The 25,870-nt window shown below is 45.9% G+C and overlaps 1 protein-coding gene and 1 pseudogene across 3 annotated transcripts in view; one reads left to right on the top strand and one right to left on the bottom strand.

The window, feature by feature from the left end:
• The window catches only part of TBC1D2 (TBC1 domain family member 2), a 56,236-nt gene that overhangs the window by 4,495 nt on the left and 25,871 nt on the right, over positions 1-25,870 (top strand). For all 3 annotated transcript variants that reach the window (XM_054502149.2, XM_063649750.1, XM_054502150.2), the window contains 3 exons: positions 7,570-7,705; positions 18,155-18,288; positions 22,172-22,368. In XM_054502149.2, coding sequence (XP_054358124.1) covers positions 7,570-7,705; positions 18,155-18,288; positions 22,172-22,368 — 467 coding nt within the window. The remainder of the gene's footprint in view (positions 1-7,569; positions 7,706-18,154; positions 18,289-22,171; positions 22,369-25,870) is intronic.
• Positions 16,138-17,875, bottom strand: LOC129044407 (ADP-ribosylation factor-like protein 8B; annotated as a pseudogene).

Genomic DNA, 25,870 nt, shown 5'->3' with positions numbered 1-25,870 from the left:
GAGCCCTCTGCTAAGGAAGCAGAGAGCCAGGGATGTGACTCAGGATTAGTTAGGGCAAGAATTTGGGCTGAGGCCAGGCTGCCTGGGTTCAAATCCTAGTCCTTTATAATTTTAGGCAAGTTGTTTAACCTTTCTGAGCTTGTTTCCTTCCCCATAAGATGAGGTTTATAAATTATCCCTACTTCTTAGGGATGTTATGAGGATTAAATGAATTCATATACCTAAAATGGTTAGAACAATGCCTGCACATGGTCAGAACCCAATACTTGTGAGCTACTATTGTGATGACTATTATGGAAGGCCTCAAGAAATCAAACTTTCACAGAATTGCTGTGAGGAAGGTTAATAAGAAAATGCAGTGTTGTAGATTTGTGTCGTGAGTTGGGTAGATCAGTGATTTTTTTTTTTTTTTTTTTTTTTTTTTTTTGAGCTGGAGTCTCATTCTGTTGCCCAGGCTGGAGTGCAATGGTGCAATCTCGGCTCACTGCAACTTCCACCTCCTGGGTTTAAGCAATTCTCTGCCTCAGCCTCCCGAGCAGCTGGGATTACAGGCACGTGCCACCACGCCTGGCTAATTTTTGTATTTTAGGGTTTCACCATCTTGGCTAGGCTGATCTTGAACTCCTAACCTCGTGATCCACCCGCCTCAGCCTCCCAAAGTACTGGGATTACAGGCATGAGCCACCATGCCTGGCCAGATCAATGATTTTTATCACTGGTGTTCCCGTAAGATAGGATCCTTTTCCCCCAGATGACTCACAAATGAAGTTTCTTGATCCCAAATCTTGGATCATCCCAACGTGGAAGAGTCCAGGAGACCACACCCTCCCACCCCCACGCTGCAGCCAGGAACATGATTGGCAGGTTTTAGGATCGGTGTGGACCACCTCACAGCTGCCCCTGCAAGAATGTGGAAAATCAGATCCCAGTACAAAGCCACACTGTGTCTAAAGTGCTTCATGTTCAGTTGACAGGGAGGCCAAATAGGCAACGGCAGGACTTGTTACCAAGTACTCCCTGGACCTCTGTACCTGGGTGCTTTGCATGTCCATAGCTGAGTACATCTGCACCAACCCTTCTCCCTGTTTCCCTTCCCTCCTCTCAGTAGATTTCCCCCCATGTACCCACTAGTAGTTGCCCTCCACCCTTCCTCAATTCCAGCCAGTGAGTCCAGTCAATCACTGTGCTGGCCATTTTTGCCCTCTGACCCATACATCAGACCCAGGCCTTTCTCGCTGCCACTGCCCAGGTCAGACCTCATCTCTCAAAGTCACAGTGGCCTCCTTTCCAGTGTCCCCATGTGGAGGCCTGTGCAAGAACCCATCCCCTTCTCTGCAGCCTGAGTGAGCTTTCTTAAACCTGACCCTGAACCGTCACTGCCATCCAACGCCACCCACCACCCCACTCCTGCGCTCAGGGCTCATCCCTCCTGATCTTACTTCTGCCTGCTCCCCCAGTCCCCACCTTGGGCTTGATGCTTCGGCAGAGTCTCTGCTCTCTCTCTCCTTTGCCTGGCAAATTCTTGCTTATTCTCTATGGCCAAGCTCCAGCATTGCCTCCTCTTCTTGCCAGCCGCCTCCTGGAAGCCTTCTCAGACTTTGTCAGCTGGATTCTCTCTGGGCCCTCAACACTTTTTTCAAACCCTTCAAGGGAGACCTGTTCCATTGTGTTCTATTAATAATTACCCCTGTCCTTGTCCACCTCCACCCGCTAGCCCTTAAGGGTGGGGACCTTTTTTTTGTTGCCAGTGTCACCTCCCTGGTGTCCTGCCTGGCACATTGGATATTTATGGAGTGAATGTGTAAGTCAATACACTAAACTTTATAATTAAATGAGGAAAGGAATGTAAATCTCTTAGCATAACCTCAGGCACATAGTAAGTGCTCAATACATGGGAGTTGTCCTAATAATATTGTTATTCTATGTCCATATGTCTGTGCATAGAACACACCCATGCTATTACTATCATAATAGTATATACACAAACATATATAGGTGCTGTTATTATTATAATAACTGTTCCTTTTATTCTTAATAATCATTAGTAATTTCTTTGGAGTTTCTTTTGAAGGGTTTCTTTGCTTCTGCTCCAGCCCCCACTCCCCGTCTGCCAGGGAGCCAGACAACCCTGGTTTTGCAGAAAACTGCAGCCTGGGTTGATGCTGCTGCAAAGATCAGCACCAGACTAGAGGCCAGGAGAAACCTCTGCAATAATAGAATTCCTGTGTGTCTTAACTGAAATTTGAAGAAGCAGATTGTGGAAGAACGGCTCTGGGATCCTCAGCCCTCTTCTGCTGTGGGGAACCTTTTGCAGGTTCTTTAATTCTGCGGCTTTGCTTCAGCACACAAGGCAGGCCTCTTCCAGGCCAGCCCCTCCTGTGGGCATTGGAGAAAGGGATGGAGCTGCTGTGATGACCTGGGTTCCAGTCTCCTGAGGAGGATGCTGCCTGAGACTCAGGAAGCAGGGACGTGAGCTTCTCCTCTTGAAGCCTTTCCTCGCCTTGCAGCAAGCCTGCACTCTCCTCCCAGACCCAGGGCCTGGCAAAACCTTCCCAGCCCACCTAGAAAGATGTTTCTGGTGTCTTGGGCAAGTCAGCAAGGCCTGGATTAGCTACGTGGAGCAGGCTGCCCCACCTCGCCCGCCTCCACCCTTCCTGAGGAAGCAGCTGCCAGCTCCCAGGTCATTGAAAACCTCCTGACCCATGTCTGACTTTGAGTCAGAGACTTCTGGTAAAAAGTGTCTCGTCACTGCTCTTGAGCAATCTGCAAGGCATGTTCTCTCCTGCTTTTAAGGATTTACAACTTTATTTTATACTTTACCTAAACAACGGTCTCCGCAGAGCCAAGAAAGATCAAAGGGAACCCACGAGATTTATAATAATAAGAATAGCAAGTTGCCACAGTAAGCTACAGTTTACAAAGGACCTGTATAAATGTGTACCGTCATGAAATATGCCTGCTGCCCCAACACTTTACATGCATCATCTTATTTAATCCTCACAATAATTTTATAGGGTAGTTAGTGCTATTTCCATTTCATAGACCAGGAAACTAAGGCTCAAAGAGGTCAAGAGACCTGTCCTAGGTCATGTAGTAAGAAAATGTCAGTGCTGAAATTTAAACCCTAGGCTGCAGACTCATAACCTGCCTCCCAAAGCTAAGGGGCAGCCAGGCACTCGTCCAGGGCCCTCTAGGGAGGCAGTGACCTCCTGGGCCAGGCCCTTTTTTTGTCTAGGCAGTGACTTCTTCCCACTGGTGGTGGGACAACCCTCAGAGCTCACACAAAAGGAGAATTACAAATAAACGCTGCTGAAAATCCTCTGTGTGGTCACTCATGGAGAGCATTTCTCCGGGGTGCCCCAGACTACAGCCTCAGGTCATTGATTCTGCCTCCTGTGGGAAGTGCTGGTCTCTGTTGGGGCATCGCCATCCTGTGCCACCCGTGCCTTGCACACTCCTTTGCATTGGGAGCTTGTGCCTTCATGGGCAGCCCCTCCTGTCTTAGATGATCTGCTTGTTAGAAAGGCTGCCCTGATAAGCCACATTGTTTAATGGGAAAAGCAAAAGTGGGGACTTGTTTGAGTCTGTAACGGTGTCACCTGCTAGCTTTGACTTTGGCCATAAAACTCACCCTCTCTGAGTGGCTATTTCCTCATTGGTAAAACCCACCAGTGATGACAACCCCCAGGACTTGGCTCTGTGTAGTCTCAGAGTTGATCTAGGGCCACACAGGTGGCACTTACAAGAAAACAGATATTAGCAGTAAGGGAAGTACTGCTAAGATATCAAAATCTTAGAGAAACTGTTAAGTTTTTTTGGTTTGCTTTGAATGAAGGAGAATAAGATGGTTAAAATATTGATAAATAAAAAAATTTTATTTATTTTGAATCAGTTCAGAGTGGCTTAAAGGTTACTTTGAAAGATGTGAGTCCACAATATGGGGCTTTATGGCTTTTTTTTTTTTTTTTTTTTTTGAGATAGAGTCTCACTCTGTCACCCAGGCTGGAGTACAGTGGCGCGATCTTGCCTCACTGCAACCTCCGCCTCCTGGGTTCAAATGATTCTCCTGCCTCAGCCTCCCAAGTAGCTAGGACTAAAGGCGCATGCCACCATGTGTGGCTAATTTTTTTGTATTTTTATTAGAGACGGGGTTTCACTGTGTTAGCCGGGATGGTCTCAATCTCCTGACCTCCTGATCCACCCACCTCAGCCTCCCAAAGTGCTGGGATTACAGGCGTGAGCCACCGTGCCCAGCCCGGCTTTATGGCTTTTTAAACATTTTTGTATACATTAACTCTGAAGGAGACAAGGTAGAGAGTATCCTTCTTGGTTTTTTTGTTTGTTTGTGTTTGTTTTTGTTTTTGTTTTTTTTGAGATGGAGTCTCGCCCTGTCACCCAGGCTGCTGGAGTGCAGTGGTGCGATCTCAGCTCACAGCAACCTCCGCCTCCCAGGTTCAAGCGATTCTCCTGCCTCAGGCTCCCAAGTAGCTGGGACTACAGGCACACATCACCACACCTGGTTTGTTTTTGTATTTTTAGTAGAGAGGGGTTTCCCCATGTTGGCCAGGCTGATCTTGAACTCCTGACCTCAGGTGATCTGCCCACCTTGGCCTTCCAAAGTGCTGGGATTACAGGCATGAGCCACTGCGCCTGGCCCTTGATTTTTTTTTTTTTTTCTAAATGATTTGCAACCAGATCGCAACACCCTCCCCATGGAAACAGGGCCCAGCTACAGATCTTCTACCCAAAGCCAGGTTTGGTTCTTCGGCCTCCTGCTCAAACCCCTAGGAGCTCTAGTTTCCATCGTGATGAGATCCAGCCACTTACCCACACCCCTTTCTATTTGGCCTTCCCCACCCCATCTTCCCGGCTTCCTCCCCGCAAACTCAGCTCTGGGTCTGAAACCCCTTACTGTTGCCTGTATGCTTGGCATAGAAAGATCCTTCCTGGTTCCTCCTGCAGGTTCAAATCAACCCCAGTCCTTAAGGCCCAGCTGCAGTGCCCCTTCTCCAGGAAGTTTTCCCTGACCTGGATTGGAAAGACTCTGTCTCCACCTGCCAGAACTGCCCCTACCCCAGCACCTAACCCCAGGTGTGCACTTCTTCCCCTTCCCTGCTCCTTAGGCTGTGAGTTTGTGCTTTGATTCTTCTCCCTTTCTCCAGCCCCACTCGCAAGCCTCAGGGTAAACACCCAGTCTGTGTTTGGGGAGAGGATTCATGGAAGGGAGGGCCTCAAAGATCTCGCATTTGAGGAGTGTGAGTGCTGGCCTGCCTGCCAGATCTGATGAGCCTGTTAGGAATTTATAAATACACTATCTGTTGTTGTTTGAACTACTGCAAAGTTTCTTTTCTTAGGTAGGTTGAACAGCTCCCCCTGACCCCCATCATTATATTTAATATTTTTATACCCACACCCTTTTTGCAGATATAGTGCAAAAATAAATCTCCACTCCTAAATATTTCAGTCTCCCAGTAAGAGGGCTCCAAGTGGAAAGTGTCTGCTGCCCTGGTAGATCTCAGGGGCTGTCTAATCAAGCTCATACCAACCCATAAGTGGTCTTGGCTCTTTTCTCCTTTTTCTAACACTCAAAGTTAATTTCTAAATATTTCACTTCCCCTCTCTTATACTTCAAATAATTTCCTTGGCCCTGAAAACTTGCTTAACATTAAACATTTTCAAGTCACTCACTGTAGAAGAATCATTGTTTAAACAGAACATTTGGAAGACTGAAAAGAAAAAGAACCTATAATCCTATCACCCAGAGGCAGCCAGTATTAACCTTATGTTATGACCTCCTGCCTGCCTTTTATTTAAACATATTTCAGATCATATAATAATATAAAATGTCCTACTTTGTTTTTTGATACTTAGTAGTGTGACCCTAATATTTGCCTGTGTTTTTAAAATCTCTGTATAAACATCTATTTTTGATAAATATATATTCTTTTTCTGTTTATAAAGTAACCCATGTTTATTGTAGAAAATTTGGAAGAAAAAACAGTAAAATACAATAAGAATAGCCTGCTCACTTCAAATCCCATCACGCAGCTCAAACCACTGTTAAGATTGCGGAGTATATTTCTTTGAGACTTTTTCTGTACAATTGAGATTATACTATAACCCCAATTTTTTTTTTTCTTTGGAGACGGGGTCTTGCTGTGTTGCCCAGGGCTGGAATGCAGTGGCACCATCTCCACTCACTGCAACCTCCTCCTCCTGGGCTCAAGTGATCCACCCACCTCAGCCTCCCAAGTAGCTGGGACTACAGGCACGCACCACCACACTCAGCTAATTTTTCTGTTTTTTGTAGAGATGGGGTTTTGCCATGTTGCTCAGGTGGTCTCAAACTTTTGACTCAAGTGACCCACCTGGCTCAGCCTCCCAAAGTGGCAGGATTACAGGTGTGAGCCGCAGCATCCAGCCTTCCAATTTTCTGTTTGTTTTTGTTTTGCTTTTTTGTTTTGTTTTTTGAGACAGAGTCTCGCTCTGTTGCCCAGGCTGGAGTGCAGTGGTGCGATCTAGGCTCACTGCAAGCTCCGCCTCCTGGGTTCAGGCCATTCTCCTGCCTCAGCCTCCCAAGTAGCTGGGACTACAGGCGCCTGCAACCATGCCTGGCTAATTTTTTGTATTTTTAGTAGAGATGGGGTTTCACCGTGTTAGCTAGGACAGTCTCGATCTCCTGACCTCATGATCTGCCTGCCTCGGCCTCCCAAAGTGCTGGGATTACAGGCGTGAGCCACCGTGCCCGGCCCAATTTTTTTTAATCTGGCTTTTTCCACTTAATATTATATTCCATACAGGTTTCCCTGTTTATAAGTATTTATTCACATTGTTTTGAATGATTAATATTCCGTCATATGAAGACATTCTGATATACTTAACCTATTCCCAAGTTTTTAGATCTTTTCCAACTTGAGGCTATTGTGACAATGCTAGAATGAACGAACCTCTTGGCACATAAAGTTTTGTCTGCACTTCCATCTTTAGGATGAGCTCTCAGATGTAGAATTAACTGTAGGTCTGCTTTTTTTTTTTTTTTGAGATGGAGTTTCACTCTTGTTGCCCAGGCTGGAGTGCAATAGTGCGATCTCGGCCCACCGCAACCTCCGCCACCCAGGTTCAAGTGATTCTCCTGCCTCAGCCTCCTGAGTAGCTGGGATTACAAGCATGCGCCACCACGCCTGGCTAATTTTGTGTTTTTAGTAGAGACAGGGTTTCTTCATGTTGGCCAGGCTGGTCTCTTAACTCCCCATCTCAGGTGATCCGCCCATCTCGGCCTCCCAAAGTGCTAAGATTACAGGCATGAGCCACCGCTCCCAGCCAGGTCTGCATATTTTTAAGGGGTTTGCAGGAGGGCTGTACCAGCAAAATGCATCATTTTACTGGCTGCAGAACATTTTGTGAAAAGCCTATTTTGCTGCTGTTAACCTACAGGGAAGGCCTGCTTGCCCCTGCAACTCTTCAACTCCAGCCTGTTCCCAGTCAGGGCTGCAACCATAGCATCCCACCTGACCTGTCTTTCCAAGTGCAGTGACCGGGCTGATTGATTTCCCTTTTCTTTTTTCCCAGGGCAAGAAGAGGCAGAGCTGGAGGAGTTCCTGTGCCCTGTGAAAACACCCCCTGGGCTAGTGGGTGTGACAGCTGCCTTGCAGCCCTTCCCTGCCCTTCAGAATATTTCCCTTAAGCACCTGGGAACTGAAATACAGTAAGTGCCAGTAGAGCTGAGGGGCTAGCCAAGCTGCAGGCAGCCTCTTCAGTGGAGCTTGACCCGCTATGATTCTCCTGCAGGGAGATGGGCCCTGGGAGAGGGTTATGGGCTTTATTTTCAATTAATCACATCATCACTTTAAAATATTACATTTGGCCGGGTACAGTGGCTCATGCCTATAACCCCAGCACTTCGGGAGGCCGAGGAGGCGGATCACTGGAGGTCAGGAGTTCGAGACCAGCCTGGCCAACATGGCAAAACCCCATCTCTACTAAAAATACAGAAATTAGCCGGGCATGGTGGCAGGTGCCTATAATCCCAGCTACTCAGGAGGCTGAGGTAGGAGAAACGCTTGAACCCAGGAGGCAGAGGTTGCAGTGAGCCAAGATCACGCCATTGCACTCCAGCCTGGGCGACAAGAGTGAGACTCTGTCTCAAAAAAAAAAAAAAAAAAAAATTCATTGGAAAAGTAGTACATGTTCATTATAGGAAATCAGAAACACCTGGAAGGGTATAAAAAATTACCCACTGGACAAGGTGGCTCACAGCCTATAGTCCCAACTACTAGGGAGGCTGAAGCAGGAGGATCACTTGATTATAAGTAAAGTATTTTTTTTAATTATCCGTTATCCTACCACCCAGACAAATATTCTTAGCATTTGGTATATTTCTTTCCTCTACATTTTCTATATACATATTGCATAAATGAGATCATATGGAATGTGATGTAGTGATGGTTTCACAAATGTCTTTACATGTCAAAAGCATCAAATTACTCATTTTTAACTTGTGCAATTTATTGTGTCAATCATATCTCAATTACTTTTTTATTTAATAATATATTATATATATACCTTACTGTTGTCAGGCTTTGTTTTAGATAATTTCTAAGAAGGTAGCAGTATAGGCCAGGCGTGGTGGTTCATGCCTGTGATCGCAACACTTTGGGAGGCCAAGACAGGAGGACCACTTGAGGCCAGGAGTTCAAAACCAGCCTGGGCAACTTCTGAGACCCTGCCTCTACAATAAGTAAAATGAAAAGTTAGCCAGGCGTAGTGGCATGTGCCTGTAATCCCAAGCCCAGGAAGTCAAGGCTGCAGTAAGCCATGATCATACCACTGCATCCTAGCCTGAGCAACAGAGTGAGACCCTGTCTCAAAAAAACAAACAAACAAAAAAAGGCAGCAGTGTGGCCTGGGATTTGGAAGCAAACTGCCTGGGTTTGTATCCTGGCTCCATCAGTCATGGCTGTGCTGCTGTTGGCAAGTTGTTTCTCAGTGCTTTGCTTACCTTGTTAGTAAATGTAAATACAGTAGCACTTGCCTTATAAGCTTAGCATGGTAATTAAATCATTTAATGCATGCAGACTGCTTTAGAACTGTGCTTGGCAGTCTTAAGCATGCAATACATATTAGCTGCTGCTGCTATTGTTACTCTAGTTGAAGGGATGGAAACTTTCAGGAATTCAAAGTATATCCAATAGTGATCCTGTTTGGGTGTTTCTTTTCTTTTCTTTTCTTTTTTTTTTTTTTGGAGATGGAGTCTCGCACTGTTGTCTGGGCTGGAGGGCAGTGGCGTGATCTCAGCTCGCTGCAACCTCTGCCTCCCGTGTTCAAGCGATTCTCCTGCCTCAGCCTCCATAGTAGCTAGGATTACAGGCACCCACCACCACGCCCGGCTGACTTTTTGTATTTTTAGTAGAGATGGGATTTCACTATGTTGGCCAGGCTGGTCTCAAACTCCTGACCTCGTGATCTGCCCACCTCGGCCTCCCAAAGTGCCGGGATTACAGATGTGAGCCACCACCATGCCCAGCCTGGGCATTTATGTTCCGTGTGGACTTCAGATGAACTTAGAGCTCTTAGAAAGCAAAATAGATTGCTCACGGGACTTTGATTAGGGACCCCTGGTTCTGTGTGACTCAGGCAGAGTATTTCCCTCTGCTGGCTTCAGTGTCTGAATTTGCTTGTGTGACTAGGAGGGTGGTGACGTCCTTTCCAGGAGAGAATCAGGTTTTAGGGAAAAGACAATGAGTGTTCTTTGGGGTCTGCTGGCTGGAGGTAGAGCTCCCCCACAGGCATTTGGATGGAATGACCTGGAGCCCAGGAGAGAGATCTAAGCTCGAGAGAGAGGCTTGATGGGTATAGGCCATGGTTGAGCCCCCCAGGGTGAGTGGACCTGGAGGGCACCCTGCAGGAGATCACCTGTTGGAAGGAGCTACAGGGAACTGGGTGCATTGGGAGCATGCTGGGCTAGAGAGGGGACCTGAGAAGTCCAGCTATCCCGCCAGCATGCACCCAGGGCAGTCTCACCAATATTAAGCTGAGTCCATGCCTGATAGAGGCCACAGCAGCAGAAGTGGAACATAGAAAACGCAGAGACCAAGAAAGGAAGGAAGCTTCAGAGGGTCATAGAGCAACTTCCCTCCTGTAACTTGTCATAGCTCACAGAAAATGCTAGGCTACTTTGCAAGAGAAGTGCCATGGGCTGCTGAGAGCCCCAGACAACTTGGTGAGATGAGAGCTGCCTTTGTGTGCTTCACCCCTTTGCTCTGGCTGGTCTTGGAACTCACTGTTGGTGCTGCCATGAACCCAGGTCATACTTAGGGAAGGGGGTAGGGAGCTTCCTGAGCACTGTGTTGGGTGCTTTATGCTCTCGAGTTGTCTGGACAAAGCTGTGAAGTGGTATCATCACATGGTTAAGTCCTCAAACCATGGAGTTAGACATCCAGGGCTGCTCAGCCCCACCACCTACTTGCTCTTTAGTTTTGGTTACTTATCCTCTTTGAATCTCAGTTCTCTCTGTCCAACGAGGGTGAGAATAGTATTTACTTCATTGGTCTTGGGAGGATTAAGTGAGTGGAATGCATCATAGTGTTTCGCTTAGAACTTGAGCCATGGAAGGGTCCATCCAGTGTTCATTATGGATATGTTTGACATCCCCATTGCAGATGAGGAAACTGAGGCTCAGGGAGGATAACTGGCTTTCCCAAGGTTATCCTTTCAGAACAAGTCTTTAGGATCACCACTCCCATGCTGGCCAGGCCTTGCAGGCCTGGAATTAAACCTAAACAGAAAATGGTCCATGAACTGCTCCAAGCAAAGTTGATAAATTTATGAAATGGAAACAGCTCTTCCAAGCATAGTGGTTTAGCTGGGTGGTGACCAGCCGGACTATTTCAGAAGGTAGCGAGCTTCCCATTCCCAGAGATGTGTGCTAGGGCTTAGAAGGCCTTTCGCTGCCCTAAAGTTGTGGTTTCTGTGCTTTCCCACACCCCAGGCGTGACTGCTTATCAGACCCAGGACATGTCAGGGAGGGAGCAGTTCCTGGTTAAAGTGTGGGCAGCAGTGATGATTACGCCACCTAGTCAGTGCTTCTAGCTATAGGGATGTGGCCCTGTGTCCCTCTCCAACTCATGTGACTTGTGGTTTGTGAAATCCATGTAACAGGGCTCAGCACAGGACCCAGCATAAAGTGATGCTCAGTAAATAGTAGTGCCTATCATGATCATCATGATTCTCTTCAATGGAACTACATTCTTGTATTTTCAGATGGGGAAAGCAAGACTGGGAAAGGGAAGTCACTAGGCCAAGGAGCCAGGGGCTCTCCTTATAACAGGACACCTTAATAATTACAGCAAAAGATCAGGTATTGGGAGTGCTGAGTTCTAATTTCTTCTCTGCTCTTAATTCAACTGATGAATTTTTCCTTCTGTCACTCAGCTGTACTATCCATGAAAGTATAATCTCATTATTTTCTTATTCTGGGCCCAACTGTACAAAACACACACACACACACACACACACACACACACACACACCCCACACAAACACACCTGAATCTTGTTTTAAGCTAAGTTTGAGATCAATAGAGGTTCTTTGAAAAGAGCAACAAAATTGACAAACCTTTAGCTAGGCAGACTGAGAAAAGAGAGAAAACTCAAATTACTAAAGTCGGGAACAAAAGAGAGCATTGCTACCAACCTTACAGAAACAAAAAGGATTATATGAGAATACTATGAACAACTATGTGCCAACAAATTTTATAACTTAGATGAAAATGGACAAATTCCTAGAAAGACACATTTACTAAAATATACGCAAGAAGAAAATCTGAAAAGACCTAATTACATCGTAGAGATTGAATTAGTAAAATAAATAAATAAATAACTACACACGAAGAAAAACTCAGGACCAAATGACTTCACTGGTGAAGTCCACCAAATATTTAAAGAAAAATTAATACCAATTCTTCACAGATTCTTCCAAAATATAAAAGAGGAGGGGACACATCCCAACTCATTTTATAAGACTGATGTTATTCTGATACCAAAACCAAACAAAGACATCATAAGAAAGATACAGACCAATATCCCTTATGAAGGCAGATGTAAAAATTCTCAACAAAATACTAGCGAACTGAATTCAGCAGCATATAAAAAGGATTAATCCAAGATAAAGTAGGATTTATCTTAGGAATACATGGTTGGTTTCACATCTGAAATTCAATTTATGTAATATACTACATTAATAAGAAGAAGGTGAAAAACCACATCATTTCAGTAGACTGAGAAAAAGCATTTGACAATATTCAACACCTCTTTGTGATAAAACCTCTCACAAAGACTGGAAAGGGCCAGGCGCAGTGGATCTTTCCTGTAAACCCGGAACTTTGGGAGGACAAGGTGAGAGGATTGGTTGAGGCCAGGAGTTTGAGACCAGCCTACAAAAAATTGTAGTGAACCCCATCTCTACAAAAAATTAGCTGGGTGTGGTGGCACATACCTGTAGTCCCACCTACTGTGTAGGCTCAGGTGGAAGGATCACTTGAGCCCAGGAGGTCAAGACTGCAGTAAGCTATGAGCATGCCACCACACTACAGCCTGGGTTACAGAGTGAGACACTGTCTCTAAATAATAGTAATAAATAAATAATTTTTTAAAAAGTCTAGAAGGAGGCCAGGCACATTGGCTCATGCCTGCAATCCCAGCACTTTGGGAGGCTGAGGTGGGTGGATCACTTGAGGTCAGGAGTTTGAAACCAGCCTGGCCAATATGGTGAAACCCCATCTCTACTAAAAATATAAAAATTAGCTAGCCATGGTGGTACAGGCTTGTAGTCCCAGCTACTTGGGAGGCTGAGGCAGGAGAATTGCTTGAACCCAGGAGGCAGAGATTATACCACTACACTCCAGCCTGGGCGACAGAGCAACTCCATCTCAGAAAAAAAAAAACAAACAAACAAGTAGAATGAAACTTCCCCAGCTTGATAAAGGGAATCAATGAAAAATGCAAAGCTAACATAGTTAATGGTAAAAGACTGAATATTTTCCCCCTAAAATCAGGAATAAGACAAGGATGTTCACTCTGGCTGTTTTTATTCAACATTGTTCTGGAGGCTTTAGCCAGGCCAATTAGGCAAGAACATGAAATTAGGCATCCATATTGGGAAGGAAAAAAGTAAAACTATCTTTATTTGCAGTTGACATGATATTTGTTTACAGAAAATCCTAAGGAAAAACTATTAGAGCTAAGAAATTAGTTCAACAAGGTTGCAGGATTCAAGATCAATATAGAAATATCAGTTGTATTCCTATATACCTGTAATAAACAACCCAAAAATAAAATTAAGAAAACATTCCATAACAATATTAGAAAAATATTTAGGAATGAATTTGACATAATAATGCAAAATGTGTGCTCTGAAAACACCAAACATTGTTGAAAAAAAGGGCTTAAATAGCTGGAAAGATATCTCATGTTCATGAATCAAAAGACTTAATATTGCTAGGCTGAGCGCGGGGGTTCACGCCTGTAATCCCAACACTTTAGGAGGCCAAGGTGGGCAGATCACTTGAGGTCAGGAGTTCAAGACCAGCCTAGCTAACATGGTAAATCCCGTCTCTACTAAAAATACAAAAATTAGCTGGGCATGGTAGCACATTCCTGTAATCCTAGCTACTTGGGAGGCTGAGGCAGGAGAATTGCTTGAACCCAGGAGGCAGAGACTGCAGTGAGCCAAGATTGCGCCACTGCACTCCAGCCTGGGCAACAGAGTGAGACTCTGTCTCAAAAAAAAAAAAAAAAAAAGAAAAGAAAAAAAAAAGACAATGTTGTTAACCTATTAATCTGACAATACTTCCCAAATTGATCTACAGATTCAATATAATCACCATCAAAATTCTGGTGGCTTCCTTACAGAAATTAACAAGTTAAACCTAAAATTCAAGATCCTGGAAATTCAAGAGCCCCAGAGTACCCAAAATAATCTTGAAGAATAAAAAAATTTGCCCCGTCTCCACTAAAAATACAAAAAAAAATTAGCCGGGCATGGTGGTGCATGCCTGTAATCCCAGCTATTCAGGAGGCTGAGACAGGAGAATCTCTTGAATCTGGGAGGTGAAGGTTGCCGTGAGCCGAGATCACTTCACTGCACTCCAGCCTGGGTGACAGAGCAAGACTCTATCTCAAAAAAAAAAAAAAAGAAAAAAAAAGTTTGAAGACACACTCTTCCCAATATCAACACTACTACGAAGCTATAGTAATCCAGACACTGTGGTGCTGTTGTACAGTGCACTAAGTGGGGTGCACTCTGATATTTTCTTTCTTTTTTTTCAACAAAGCCTGACTTTCTTTTTTTCTTTTTTTTTTTGAGACAGTCTTGCTCTGTCGCCCAGGCTAGAGTGCAGTGGCGCAATCTCCGCTCACCGCAACCTCTGCCTCCCCAGTTCAAGCGACATTCAGCAACTCTCCTGCCTCAGCCTCCCAAGAAGCTGGGATTACAGGCATGAGCCACCACACCCGGTTAACTTTGGTGTTTTTAGTAGAGACGGAGTTTCACTATGTTGGCCAGGCTGGTCTTGAGCTCCTGGCCTCAAGCAATCCACTCGCCTTGACCTCCCAAAGTGCTGAGATTACAGGCATGAGCCACGGCACCCGGCCAAAGTCTAACATTCTTAACAGATTTTATTATCTTGACTGGCGTGCTTTAAATTCATAAAAGCTTTGGAGAAATCATCAATTCCCAACTCCATAAAAAGTATTTTGAATGAGGAAAAAAAAAATGGAAGTAATGATCTACACAGATACAAAGCATGCCTTAGTTCCTCCCATATCCCCAACTGCTATTTTGTGATAAAGAATTCTCAGAAAGCAGAGTGTTTTTAATACTCATCAAGTAGAATCTCACCAGTGTAAAGAACCAACAACGTTGATCTGGTGCCTCTGCTCACTCTTTGCAGACCATTTTTGGATTCCTAAGGTGTAATTATACATTTCACATACATTTGTGAGAATAAGATAAATATTATGTTTATATCCTACATGAGCCAGGCTTAAAGGTTTTCTAAAAACTGTGTGTGGCACTAGAAGCTTCATGCTGTATCAAGTCAGTATCAGTATCAAGATACTGGACTCTATTGAAATATTATAGATAAACATTTACTGAAAACCAATATAAAAATCTGGGCCAGACCAGGCACGGTGGCTCATGCCTGTAATCCCAGAACTTTGGGAAGCCAAGGCGGGTGGATCACCTGAAGTCAGGAGTTTGAGACCAGCCTGACCAACACGGTGAAACCCCGTCTCTACTAGAAATACAAAATTAGCTGTGTGTGGTGGTGGGCACCTGTAATCCCAGCTACTCGGGAGGCTGAGACAGGAGAATCGCTTGAACCTGGGAGGTGGAGGTTGCAGTGAGCCGAGATCATGCCATTGCACTCCAGCCTGGGTGACAGAGTGAGACTCCATCTCAAACAACAACAACAAAAATGTGGCCCAGAAAGACCAGGATGGAAATATGCAATCTTCTTGAGTTAAGATGGTCAAGTGTTTTTTTTTTTAAATAAATAAAATTTTAAAAAGCTCTATACAGTTTAAGACAAGTATGTGTAAGATATGTGTATGTTTTGTATGTGCTGACTTGATCATGACAACTCACTGATTCTTTTTTTTTTTTTTCTTTTGAGACGGAGTCTCGCTCTGTCACCCAGGCTGGAGTGCAGTGGTGCCATCTCAGCTCACTGCAAGCTCTGCCTCCCAGGTTCATGCCATTCTCCTGCCTCAGCCTCCCAAGTAGCTGGGATTACAGGTGCCTGCCACCACACATGGCTAATTTTTTTGTATTTTAGGTAGAGACAGGGTTTCACCGTGTTAGCCAGGATGGTCTCGAACTCCTGACCTCGGGATCTGCCCACCTCGGCCTCCCAAAGTGCTGGGATTACAGGCGTGAGCCACCGCGCCCAGCCGAGAACTTGCTGATTCTTATGAAGGATTAGGGATACATATCTTCAGCAATGCACATGAGAAATAAACTCTGAAAAAGACAATTTATTGGGGTTAGGAAGGACTGTATTTTGGGAAGTACTTTAGAGAAACAGACAATAATTCTAGGATTATAGCTGAGAAGGATTGGAAGACTTCAGGAGATGCTTCAGCTTCTAAATTTTGAATGTTGAATAAATTATTGAAGTGTGATACCTACATTATCCTTTTCTTTGCAAAAAATTGAATAGTAGCACATTTCTTTATCCTGAATAGCAGACATTCATTTTTTCAATTAGCTGTTTCTCATCCAAGGCATTAGGAAGATCTCTCTCTTGCTTCCAAGTACTAGCACTGGAATTCCTTGTAACTGTGGTTTATCTAGATTATGTAGCTCATTTCTCAAGGCCTCTATCTTTTCACGATCTGCACCATCTGTTATGTAAACAATAGCATTGACTCCTATGCAATATAGTTCCTACGTGCTCCAAAATTGGGGTTGTCTTCCTATGTCCCAGATCTTTTTTTTTTTTTTTTTGAGATGGAGTCTCGCTCTGTCGTCCAGGCTGGAGGTGCAGTGGCGTAATCTCAGCTCACTGCAACCTCCGTCCCCCGGGTTCAAGCGATTCTCTGCCTCAGCCTCCTGAGTAGCTGGGACTACAGGCATGCGCCACCACGCCCGGCTAATTTTTATATTTTTAGCAGAGATGGGGTTTCACCATCCTGGCCAGGCTGGTCTTGAACTCCTGACCTCGTGAGCCACCCACCTCGGCCTCCCAAAGTGCCGGGATTACAGGCATGAGCCACTGTGCCCAGCCATATCCCAGATCTTTACTCTGATGTTACCTTTAGTTACTTTCCTCATGTTGAAGCTCACTGTGGGTATCATGTTTTCACTAAATTGACCTGACGCAGTGATATTCACGAAGCTGGTCTTGGCCTAAGTCCTGTAGCCCTACAAGCGTCAGTTCTATCTCCTGCTTCCAAAAGAGCAAATGGAACTAGTACGGCAAGCAGGAGATGCGCGCCAGCGTGACGACCACTGGGAGAGAGGATGGATGGGAGGGCAGGCAAACAGAGGCAAGGATGACTTCCACACGAGCCAGCCTTGGCCTGGACCACCCAACAGCTCCTCAGGATCCCGATGCAACACAGGCGGATGCAGGCAGGTGGCAGCAGCCCTGATAGTTTCTATTTCATTTTTTAAATGCTGGTCATGACACTAAACTGATTTTACAATCTACCAATGAGTCGGAACCTTCGGTTCGAAATACACTGACCTAGTGAACTCTTTTCATCATTTTCCCTTCCCTGTTATTAATCTTATCTCTTTGCAAGGGAAAATAAACTCCTTGAACTGTTTTTACATCCAGCTCATTATGAACTCTGTGGTCTGTGATCTTAGGTCAGCCTTTGGTACTATCTAGTTCCTTTCTATAAACCAAACATGTATTAAGCCCGGTCTCTGGCATGTACAACCCAGTGTTGGGCACCAGCAAACATGCAGGTAGGTTAGTACCCGGTTCTTAAAGAAATGACATCACAAGGCTTCAGCCTAGACAAGCACTTGGCCAAAGGGTAACCCAGCTGTGAAGTACACTAAGCCCCTTGGAGGCCATGAGATGGTCAGTGAAGGCTGCACAGAGGACAGATCTGAGCAGGGAAAGACAGCAAGCAGGGAAAGATGCCAGGAGATGTTTGCAACTTATCTCAGCAGAAGTCGGGAGCCACTGATGGTTTTTGAGCCAGATAGTTATGAAACCAGATGAAGGTTTTGGGAAAGTTGGTTCAGCAAGTCCATTCAGCATTCACTCAACACACCCAAATTAAGCACCTTCTATGTTTTGGGCACTGTTTAGGCGTTGTAGGTGCATCAGTTAACAAAACAGACAATACCTCCGCCTCATGGCATTTATATTCCAGCTGCAGGGTTGGGGGTTGAGGAAGTCAAGTTTGTATTATTTATAAGCCACATAGTGTGTGGAAGATGAGAATGCAAAAGAGATAGGTAAAGGAGATTGGGAGTGCCATGCGTGGGGAGGCATCACGTAGGGTGCCTGGAGTCTGGGAGACCAGTCAGGATGACAGGGTGTGGGGATGAGACCTGAGCTCCAGCAGTGGCGGCGGGAAGAACAGAAGGGCAGAAAGGCAGGGTTCAGCCTCATGCTCCTCTGTTCTCGTTTCAGAAACACAATGCACAATATCCGTGGCAACAAGCAGGCCCAGGGAACAGGCCATGAACCTCCAGGGGAAGATTCTCCACAGAGTGGGGAGCCTCAGAGGGAGGGGCAGCCCTCGGCCTCTGATGCCAGCACCCCAGGTGAGCCTCTGTCCAGGGCTGAGCTGCCTTCAGGGACCAGCTCCTCACGGCTGGCACAAGTGCCTTCTTTCCTTCCAGCGAACCAGCATTTGTGCTTTTGTGTGTGTCTTAGTTGGCTTGGGCTACTTACTAAAACACCATAGCCTGTGTGGCTTAAATAACAGATATTTATTTCTCACAGTTGTGTGGAAGCTGGGAGGTCCAAGATCAAGGTGCTGGCAGATTCAGTGTCTGGTGAGGGCTCCCTTCCTGGCTTGCAGATGGCCACCTTCTCACTGTGTGTTCACGTGGCTGAAAGAGCTCTGGTCTCTGCTGCTTCTTCTAAGGGTACTGATCTTATCAGGGGCTCCACCCTCATGATATTAAATCTGATCACCTCCCAAGGGCCCCACCTCTTAATACCACCACTCTACTAAAAATACAAAAGTTAGCTGGGCATGGTGGCCAGTGCCTACAATTCCAGCTACTCAGGAGGCTGAGGCAGGAGAACCACTTGAACCTGGGAAGCAGAGGTTGCAGTGAGTTGAGATTGCACCACAGCACTCCAGCCTGGGTGACAGAGTGAGACTCTGTCTCAAACAAAACCAAAAACAAATGTACACGTGATAAAATGACATAGACCTACACACACATATTGTACCAACACCAGTTTCCTAGAGTTGATAGTGTACTATAGCTATGTAAGATGTCACCATTGGGGGAAGCTTGGTGAAGAGTACTTGGGACATGTCTGCACTATCTTTGCAACTTCCTGTGAGTCTGTAATTTTTTCAGAGTAAAAAATTAAGAAGAGGCTGGGCATGGTGGCTCACGCTTGTAATCCCAGCACTTTGGGAGGCCAAGGCTGGAGGATTGCTTGAGCCCAGGAGTTCAAGACAAGCCTGGGCAACACAGGGAGACCCTGTCTTTACAAAAAAATTTAAAAATTAGCTGATCATGGTGCGCGCCTGTAGTCCCAGCTACTTGGGGTGCTCAACTGGGAGGATCACTTGAGCCAGGGAGGTCGAGGCTGCAGTGAGCCGTGATCATGCATGGGTGACAGAGTGAGACACTGTCAAAAAAAAAAAAAAAAAGAAGAAGAAGAAAAGAAAAAGCACCCTTTGGAGCAGTCAGTGCCTGGCAAAGCCCTAGAGAGCACAACAAGCAGTCCAAGAGAAGGCCAGTGCTATATCGGATCAGTCATCATCATCATAACGCTAGCAGTTACTTCATGCCAGTGCTGCCATAAGCATTTTTTTTGGCAACAACTTTATTAAGATATATTCATGTACTATACAATTCACCCATTTAAAATGTGTAATTCAGTGGCTTTCTGTATATCCTCAGAATTATGCAGCCGTCACTATAATCAATTTTAGAACATTTTTATTACCCCGAAAAGAAACCTGCACCCTTAGTCATCAACCTTAATCCCCACTGCCCCATAACCCTAGGTGGCCACTCATCTTTCTTTCTCTATGGCTGTGCCTGTTCTGGACATCTGCTGTGAGTGGAATATACCATGGAATATACCATGCTGTGACTGGCTTCTTTGATTTAGTAGAATCTTTTCAAGTTTCATCTGTGTGTACTAAGCACTTTACCTACCTTGACCTTTTTAATTCTTACAGCAACTGGAACTGTATATATTGTATATATTGTTGTTATCCTCATTAGATTAATAAGGAAACTGAGGCATGGAAGGGTGGAGTGACTTGCTCATGGCCACAGAGTGAGTGACAGAACAAAAACTAATATATAAAGCAGGTAAAAGCAGAGTTGAGGCCGGAGTGGGAGTCTGGACTCCTCCTCTGCTCCTCTTACTCCACCTTCCTCTCCCAGTCAGCCCTAGAGGCACTCCTATGAAATCCAGGGCACTGATTGAACACCACTGTCTTAGGCCTCATTTTCTCTAATTACAAACTGGGCACTGTGAGGCCTGCCCTGCCTGTCCTCAGAGTTGGTGCACAGTCGTGTATCAGAGGGCAGCAGTGCTACAGGGAGCTTCCCTGCTCCCCTAGACCCCATAACAGGAAGGAGAAAGAGGTACTACATATTTCTGAGCTCTGCGGGCTGCCTTGTACTCAGAGTAACCTGATTTCTCTTCAATCTGGAACAAGACTGTTCTGGTTTTGCACTCAGCAAGGCACTGTTGTTTTGTTTGTTTTGAGTCAGAGTCTCGCTCTGTTGCCCAGGCTGGAGTGCACTGGCATGATCTTGACTCACTACAACCTCTGCCTCCTGGGTTCAAGCGATTTCTGGCTAATTTTTGTATTTTTAGTAGAAACAGGGTTTCACCATGTTGGCCAGGGTGGTCTCGAACTCCTGGCTTCAAGTGATCTAACCGCCTCAGCCTCCCAAAGTGCTAGGATTACAGGCGTGAGCCACCGCGCCCGGCCGAGCAAGGTACTGTTTTTGCACTCAGTGTCTGGTTCCTGTCACCTACTGGAGTAACTCTTTATCTGTTCAAGATTGTTTGGCCAGCCCTTGGCCTGGTCTCATGCTAAGTCATTTGGCCTGTCCCCAAAGCCCTGCGTGTCCCCTATCCTGGGATCCCATACCACATTCTTATTTTCAACACCTTTAACACTTTAGTCCCAAGAAATAGGTAATAGTTTACTAAAATGCATACTCCTACAAATGAGTAATTTGGGTTAGGAGATTTAGATAAGATCAATTTACAAGATCCTACAAAATATCTGAGAGTAGGCCATAAATGTGGCTGTAAGCTCAGCAGCCAAGGCAAAGAGGGAAATGCAAGCAGCTAGATTATTTCCAGTGTCCATAAGACTAAAAACATATTTTCTTATAAGAAGCAAAGCTTTTCTTGGAAGTTCCTAGGGTTGAAGGGAATTTCTTCTGCTGGGGACTCATAACAGGCATGATGTATATATCCCACATGAACAAGCTTCTCAAGGGCCCTTGGCCACATAATCAGGCCATTAAATGTCCCTTGATGCAGGCTGATGGCAGAGACCAGAAGCACAGCTGGGTCAGGGCAGGACAAGGCAACCCAAGAGAATGATTCTCTGATGTTGGGTTTGATTTAAGAATAAAATTTTAATGACTTGAAAACAGTGGGTGGCAAACATTTTTTGTAAAGAACCAGATGGTAACGATTTGAGGCTTTGTGGGCCATAGGGTTTCTGTTTTAAGCACTCAGTTCTGCCTTTGAGGAGTAAAAGCAGCAATAGACAGCACATAAACAAATGGGCATGGCCACGTTCTAATAAAGCTTTATTTGTAAAAGCAGGCTGTGGGCTGGATTTGGCCTGTGAACCATAGGTTATAACCCAGGAGATAAAAGGACTATGCGTCCTTGAGACAATCAACTGTGGGGGAAATATATCTCTTAACTTAGCTTGGAATAAGAAGAATCAAGTTAAGTGCTTGAGCTGCTCTCTGGAGCAAGAATGCAGAGTACAGACATTCATTCTGTGTTCTTATCATCAGACATATCTGTGTGCTTTGAAAATCTCCTAGCACATAGAGGTGGGATCCTGAAATAAGGAACAGAACATCCTGCCAGGGCTTGTGCCCGAGGAGAAAGCCACTTGGCAAACACCAGCAGGGTTGAATGAGATAGACCCATGCAGGCTGGGTGGGATCTGAAGGAAGGAGACAGGCACAGTTTAGCAGATGGGCCAGCACAATGCAATAATGTTTATGTAGGCCAGTGGTTCTCACAGTCTAACCCCTGGACAAGCTGTGTCAGCATCACCTAGGAACTTTTTAGAAGTGCATATTCTCAAGCCCTGCCCCAGACCTATTAAATCCAGAGCTCCGAAATTAGGGCCCAACCATCCGCATTTTAACAAGCCCTCCAAGTGCTTCTAAAGCAACCTCAGGTTTGAGAACTGCTGATGTCATCAGTCATAACTTCTGCATTTCTCCTCTTGAGCAGGGAGAGAGCCAGAGGATTCTCCAAAGCCTGCACCCAAGTCTTCTCTGACCATCAATTTCGCTCAGAAAGCCAAGCGCCAGAACAACACCTTCCCATTCTTTTCTGAAGGAATCACACGGAACCGAACTGCCCAGGAGAAAGTGGCAGCCTTGGAGCAACAGGTTCTGATGCTCACCAAGGAGTTAAAGTCTCAGAAGGTGAGGTCTGGTCCCAGGGAGGCCCCAGGTTCCAGTGGACCCCTCCAGTTCCTGGAGCCTTTCGGACAAGCTAGATGGGATGCATTTGCCCTGCTGGGCACCAGCTACTCTCTGGTCTTTAAAGGCCAAACTGCAGAAGGTTGAAATATGCTGTTGATTACTCAAGAACCTGATGTCACTCAAAGTAAGTCACAAAAGGGCACCAAGGGCAGGTATCTCTGGAGATCTACTCTAATAACTATCTCTTGGACCCCTCCTGGAGGGCCATGCATGGTCTCACCCCCTACCCAGAAAATGACATTATTTAGAGGCAGGTGATCCGGATGCAGGGTCATGGGAGGGGCTGTCGATAGAACTGGGGGGAACTTTGACCTGGCAGCTGATATCTGGGCACAGATATCTGAATGACCGTCACAAGACTGTCACAGGAGAAAGCAAACAAGCAGCATGTGTGTGGCCCAGGGCTAAGCCAGGACCAACACAGAAACAGTGACAGGAATATTTGGGCTTAATATGGTAAGAAGTTAATTACGAGAGTTACAAGAGCTATATGATAATGGTAGAAAACAGATCTCACACACACAGACATTAAAACTACTACAAAATCCTACATCCCAGAGAGTAAATGGTATTAAAAGCCAGGGGCTACCTTATGAAGTAGTGAGGGTCCCAGGGCAAAGATGTGAGAGGGCTGCAGCTCCGGGCAGGAGCCCCTCTTTAGAGTGATAAAAGCGACTAAGTTAGGCAGTTGTTACATAAATCCCAATGGTGGGGCCTGGTAGGACCTGTGGTGGCAGTGGCGGGCTCCAGTGAGGGCCCAGACTCCTTTTCCTCTAGAGGAAGGCCTAAGCTTTTGTGTTTGAACTTTGGCTGCCCGGAGGCCCTTTCTGCTTTGTTTTCCAGCCCTGACTCCAGAGGACTTAGGCTGGGGAGGTGGGGCTTATGCCCTGTTACCTTCTGAATATTTCTTATAACTGGTACATTTCTTCTTTTCTTTTCTGCCCTGTTTTGGGGGGAAGAAATCTAGAAAAAATGCTCTCCCTATACCTAGTTTGGACCCTTGTCTGCCTTTTCTGCCCCTAAGCAGTGACCACTGTCAGCAGATCTCAGGGGAACCGGAGAGGCTTCATTCCTGGCATGTCAGAAGTTACTTTTTTTTCTTCAAGACGGAGTCTCATTCTGTCACCCAGGCTGGGGTGCAGTGGTGCAGTCTTGGCTCACTGCAACCTCTACCTCCCGGGTTCAAGCGATTCTCCTGCCTCAGCCTCCCAAGTAGCTGGGATTACAGGCGCCTGCCACCACGCCCAGCTAATTTTTTTTTGTTGTTTGTTTTGTTTTTGTATTTTTATTAGAGACAAGGTTTCACCATGTTGGCAAGGCTGGTTTCGAACTCCTGACCTCAAGTGATCTGCCCGCCTCAGCCTCCCAAAGTACTGGGATTACAGGCGTGAGCCACCGTGCCTGGCCAGGAGTTACATTTAGTGAAGCAACTGGTGATTAGACATTAGAGTTCTCAAAGGAGGGGGCTCATTTATTCATACGTTCTTAACTCATGTTGATTCACCAAATCTTTATTAAGGGCCTGTTGTTATGTGCATGTAGTGTTCCAGGTGCTGGCAAAGAACAATGAGCAAAAGACACAGGCTCTGCCCTTACAGGGCTTGCATTTCATGGCAGAGACAGACATTAAACAAAGCAACACCCAAATGTGTAGTTATAACACGTGAAGTCCCCTCTGCTGCTGCTTAGCAGCCCAGCTGTCTTTTCCTCCTGTTATCGTGGTGCTCCAGTTGTGAGGCTGCTGGACGCTCCTGAGAGCTGAGAGGGCATGAAACAGAGCCATAGCAGCTGCTTGATCCCTGGACTAGTAGAGCTTAAATCCCAAACCCAAACCTGGAAAGAAAAAGAAATCCTGAATATACGGGCAGCCCCTCTTGACACAGCCTTTCTTTCTAAGACATTACAAATTGTCAGATGAAGTAGAAAGGCCCCAGGAAACCTAGATTTCATGAAAGTTTGCCCCTGATTGCTCTGCATCTCTGGAGGACTCGTCATTCTTCAATAAATAAAGGCAAGATTCTTGGAGATTAATAAGGGTTGCCCAGGCTATTGACAACTCCCATATATTCAGAGGGAAATTGTCAGGAGGAAGTTGTTGACGCATTGAAGAATCTGGATTTTTTTTTTTTTTACCAGGTAACCTTCCACCAAACCTCAACTTTGTGTCCTGGGACAGACGGTCAAAAGGAGAATGAGTTGTGATTTATTTAGTTTATCTATTTATTGTGTAATATGAGTGGATTTGTTTAGTCTCCAACCCATTCCACAAATGCACTTCAGTCTTCAGGGTGATTCAAAGAAACAGCCTTTAAATAAGACAGCACTGGCTCAAATTCTGGCCCTAAGGAAGTTTCTTAACCTCTCTAAGCCTGTTTCCTCTTCTGTAAATGGAATTACAGCCATGTTTACTGGAGAGACCTGTGCCCAGATTCATAAAGCCCAATACCTGGCACCCAGCAGCTGCCCAACAGAGGCAGGCTCTGGTTGTTCTGGCAATTACTGCAGCCCTCCTTACCCTCCATGTCAACCTCTTCCTGCCCTACAAGCAGTGAGGTGCCCTGCTGAGGGGCTCAGAGACGAGGTGGGAAGTGAGAGCCCATCGGTGCCTCCAGGAAATGTGCCGTGGGGCCATAGCAGTGATCAGGGAGCTTAGGTCTTTATTCCACATTAGGAAGGGAGGAACAGCAGCCCCGTAACTCTAGGGTTTCACCTGTAGCCCAGATGCTGAAACCAAAGAGGTGAGACAGAAAAAGCCAGCACAACTTCTGGGTGCCCAGTGGTGCCCCCAGGCTCTCAGAATGCCACTGGGAGAGCCGCTGTCCATCTGAGACCCTCATTAGAGTCCCATTCATCAGCTGGGAAGATGGGCACCTGGACTCCCAGGAGCTACCCCTGCGAGGTACCTTCCTGCATTTCTTTAGTGGGAAGGCGCCTCCTTCCCACTTCAAGAGGACATGGGAATTTGGGGTCTTATCCTAGCTGATCTGGCCATTGCCAATGGCTTTCGTGACTCTTTAGGAATTTCTATCTCAAACACTGCAAGATGCTCTTGAGAGCACATTGCAGACAAATCCCTGCCCTTGGGCACCTTACCGTCTAGTGGGGAAGAGAAGATGTGAGCATGGGAACTGCTGGTATGAATCACGGACCCAGGACTGTGCTGAGCCTTCCCATGTGTTATCTCTGTCCTTACAATAGTTTTCATCCCCTTACTCTGAAAGGGAAACTGAGGTTCTCAGAGTGTCTGCATGCTCACGGTCTCCCAGGGACTGAGCCAGCATTTGAGGAGTTCAGAGGAGTTGGGTGACTTGCCCATGCTCAGGCAGCTAGAAAAGCCAGGATTGGGGCCCTAACCTCCTCCAGGTCTAGCGGCTGGGCTGTCTCCTGTCCTCCATAATCTCATGGTGAGGCCCACTATGAGAAACAAGCACCGAAACTGTTC

Source organism: Pongo pygmaeus, chromosome 13, assembly GCF_028885625.2.
Source record: "Pongo pygmaeus isolate AG05252 chromosome 13, NHGRI_mPonPyg2-v2.0_pri, whole genome shotgun sequence".
Classification (NCBI taxonomy): domain Eukaryota; kingdom Metazoa; phylum Chordata; class Mammalia; order Primates; family Hominidae; genus Pongo; species Pongo pygmaeus.
The sequence above is the reverse complement of the archived record's forward strand: the minus strand, read 5'-3'. Positions and strand labels throughout refer to the sequence as shown.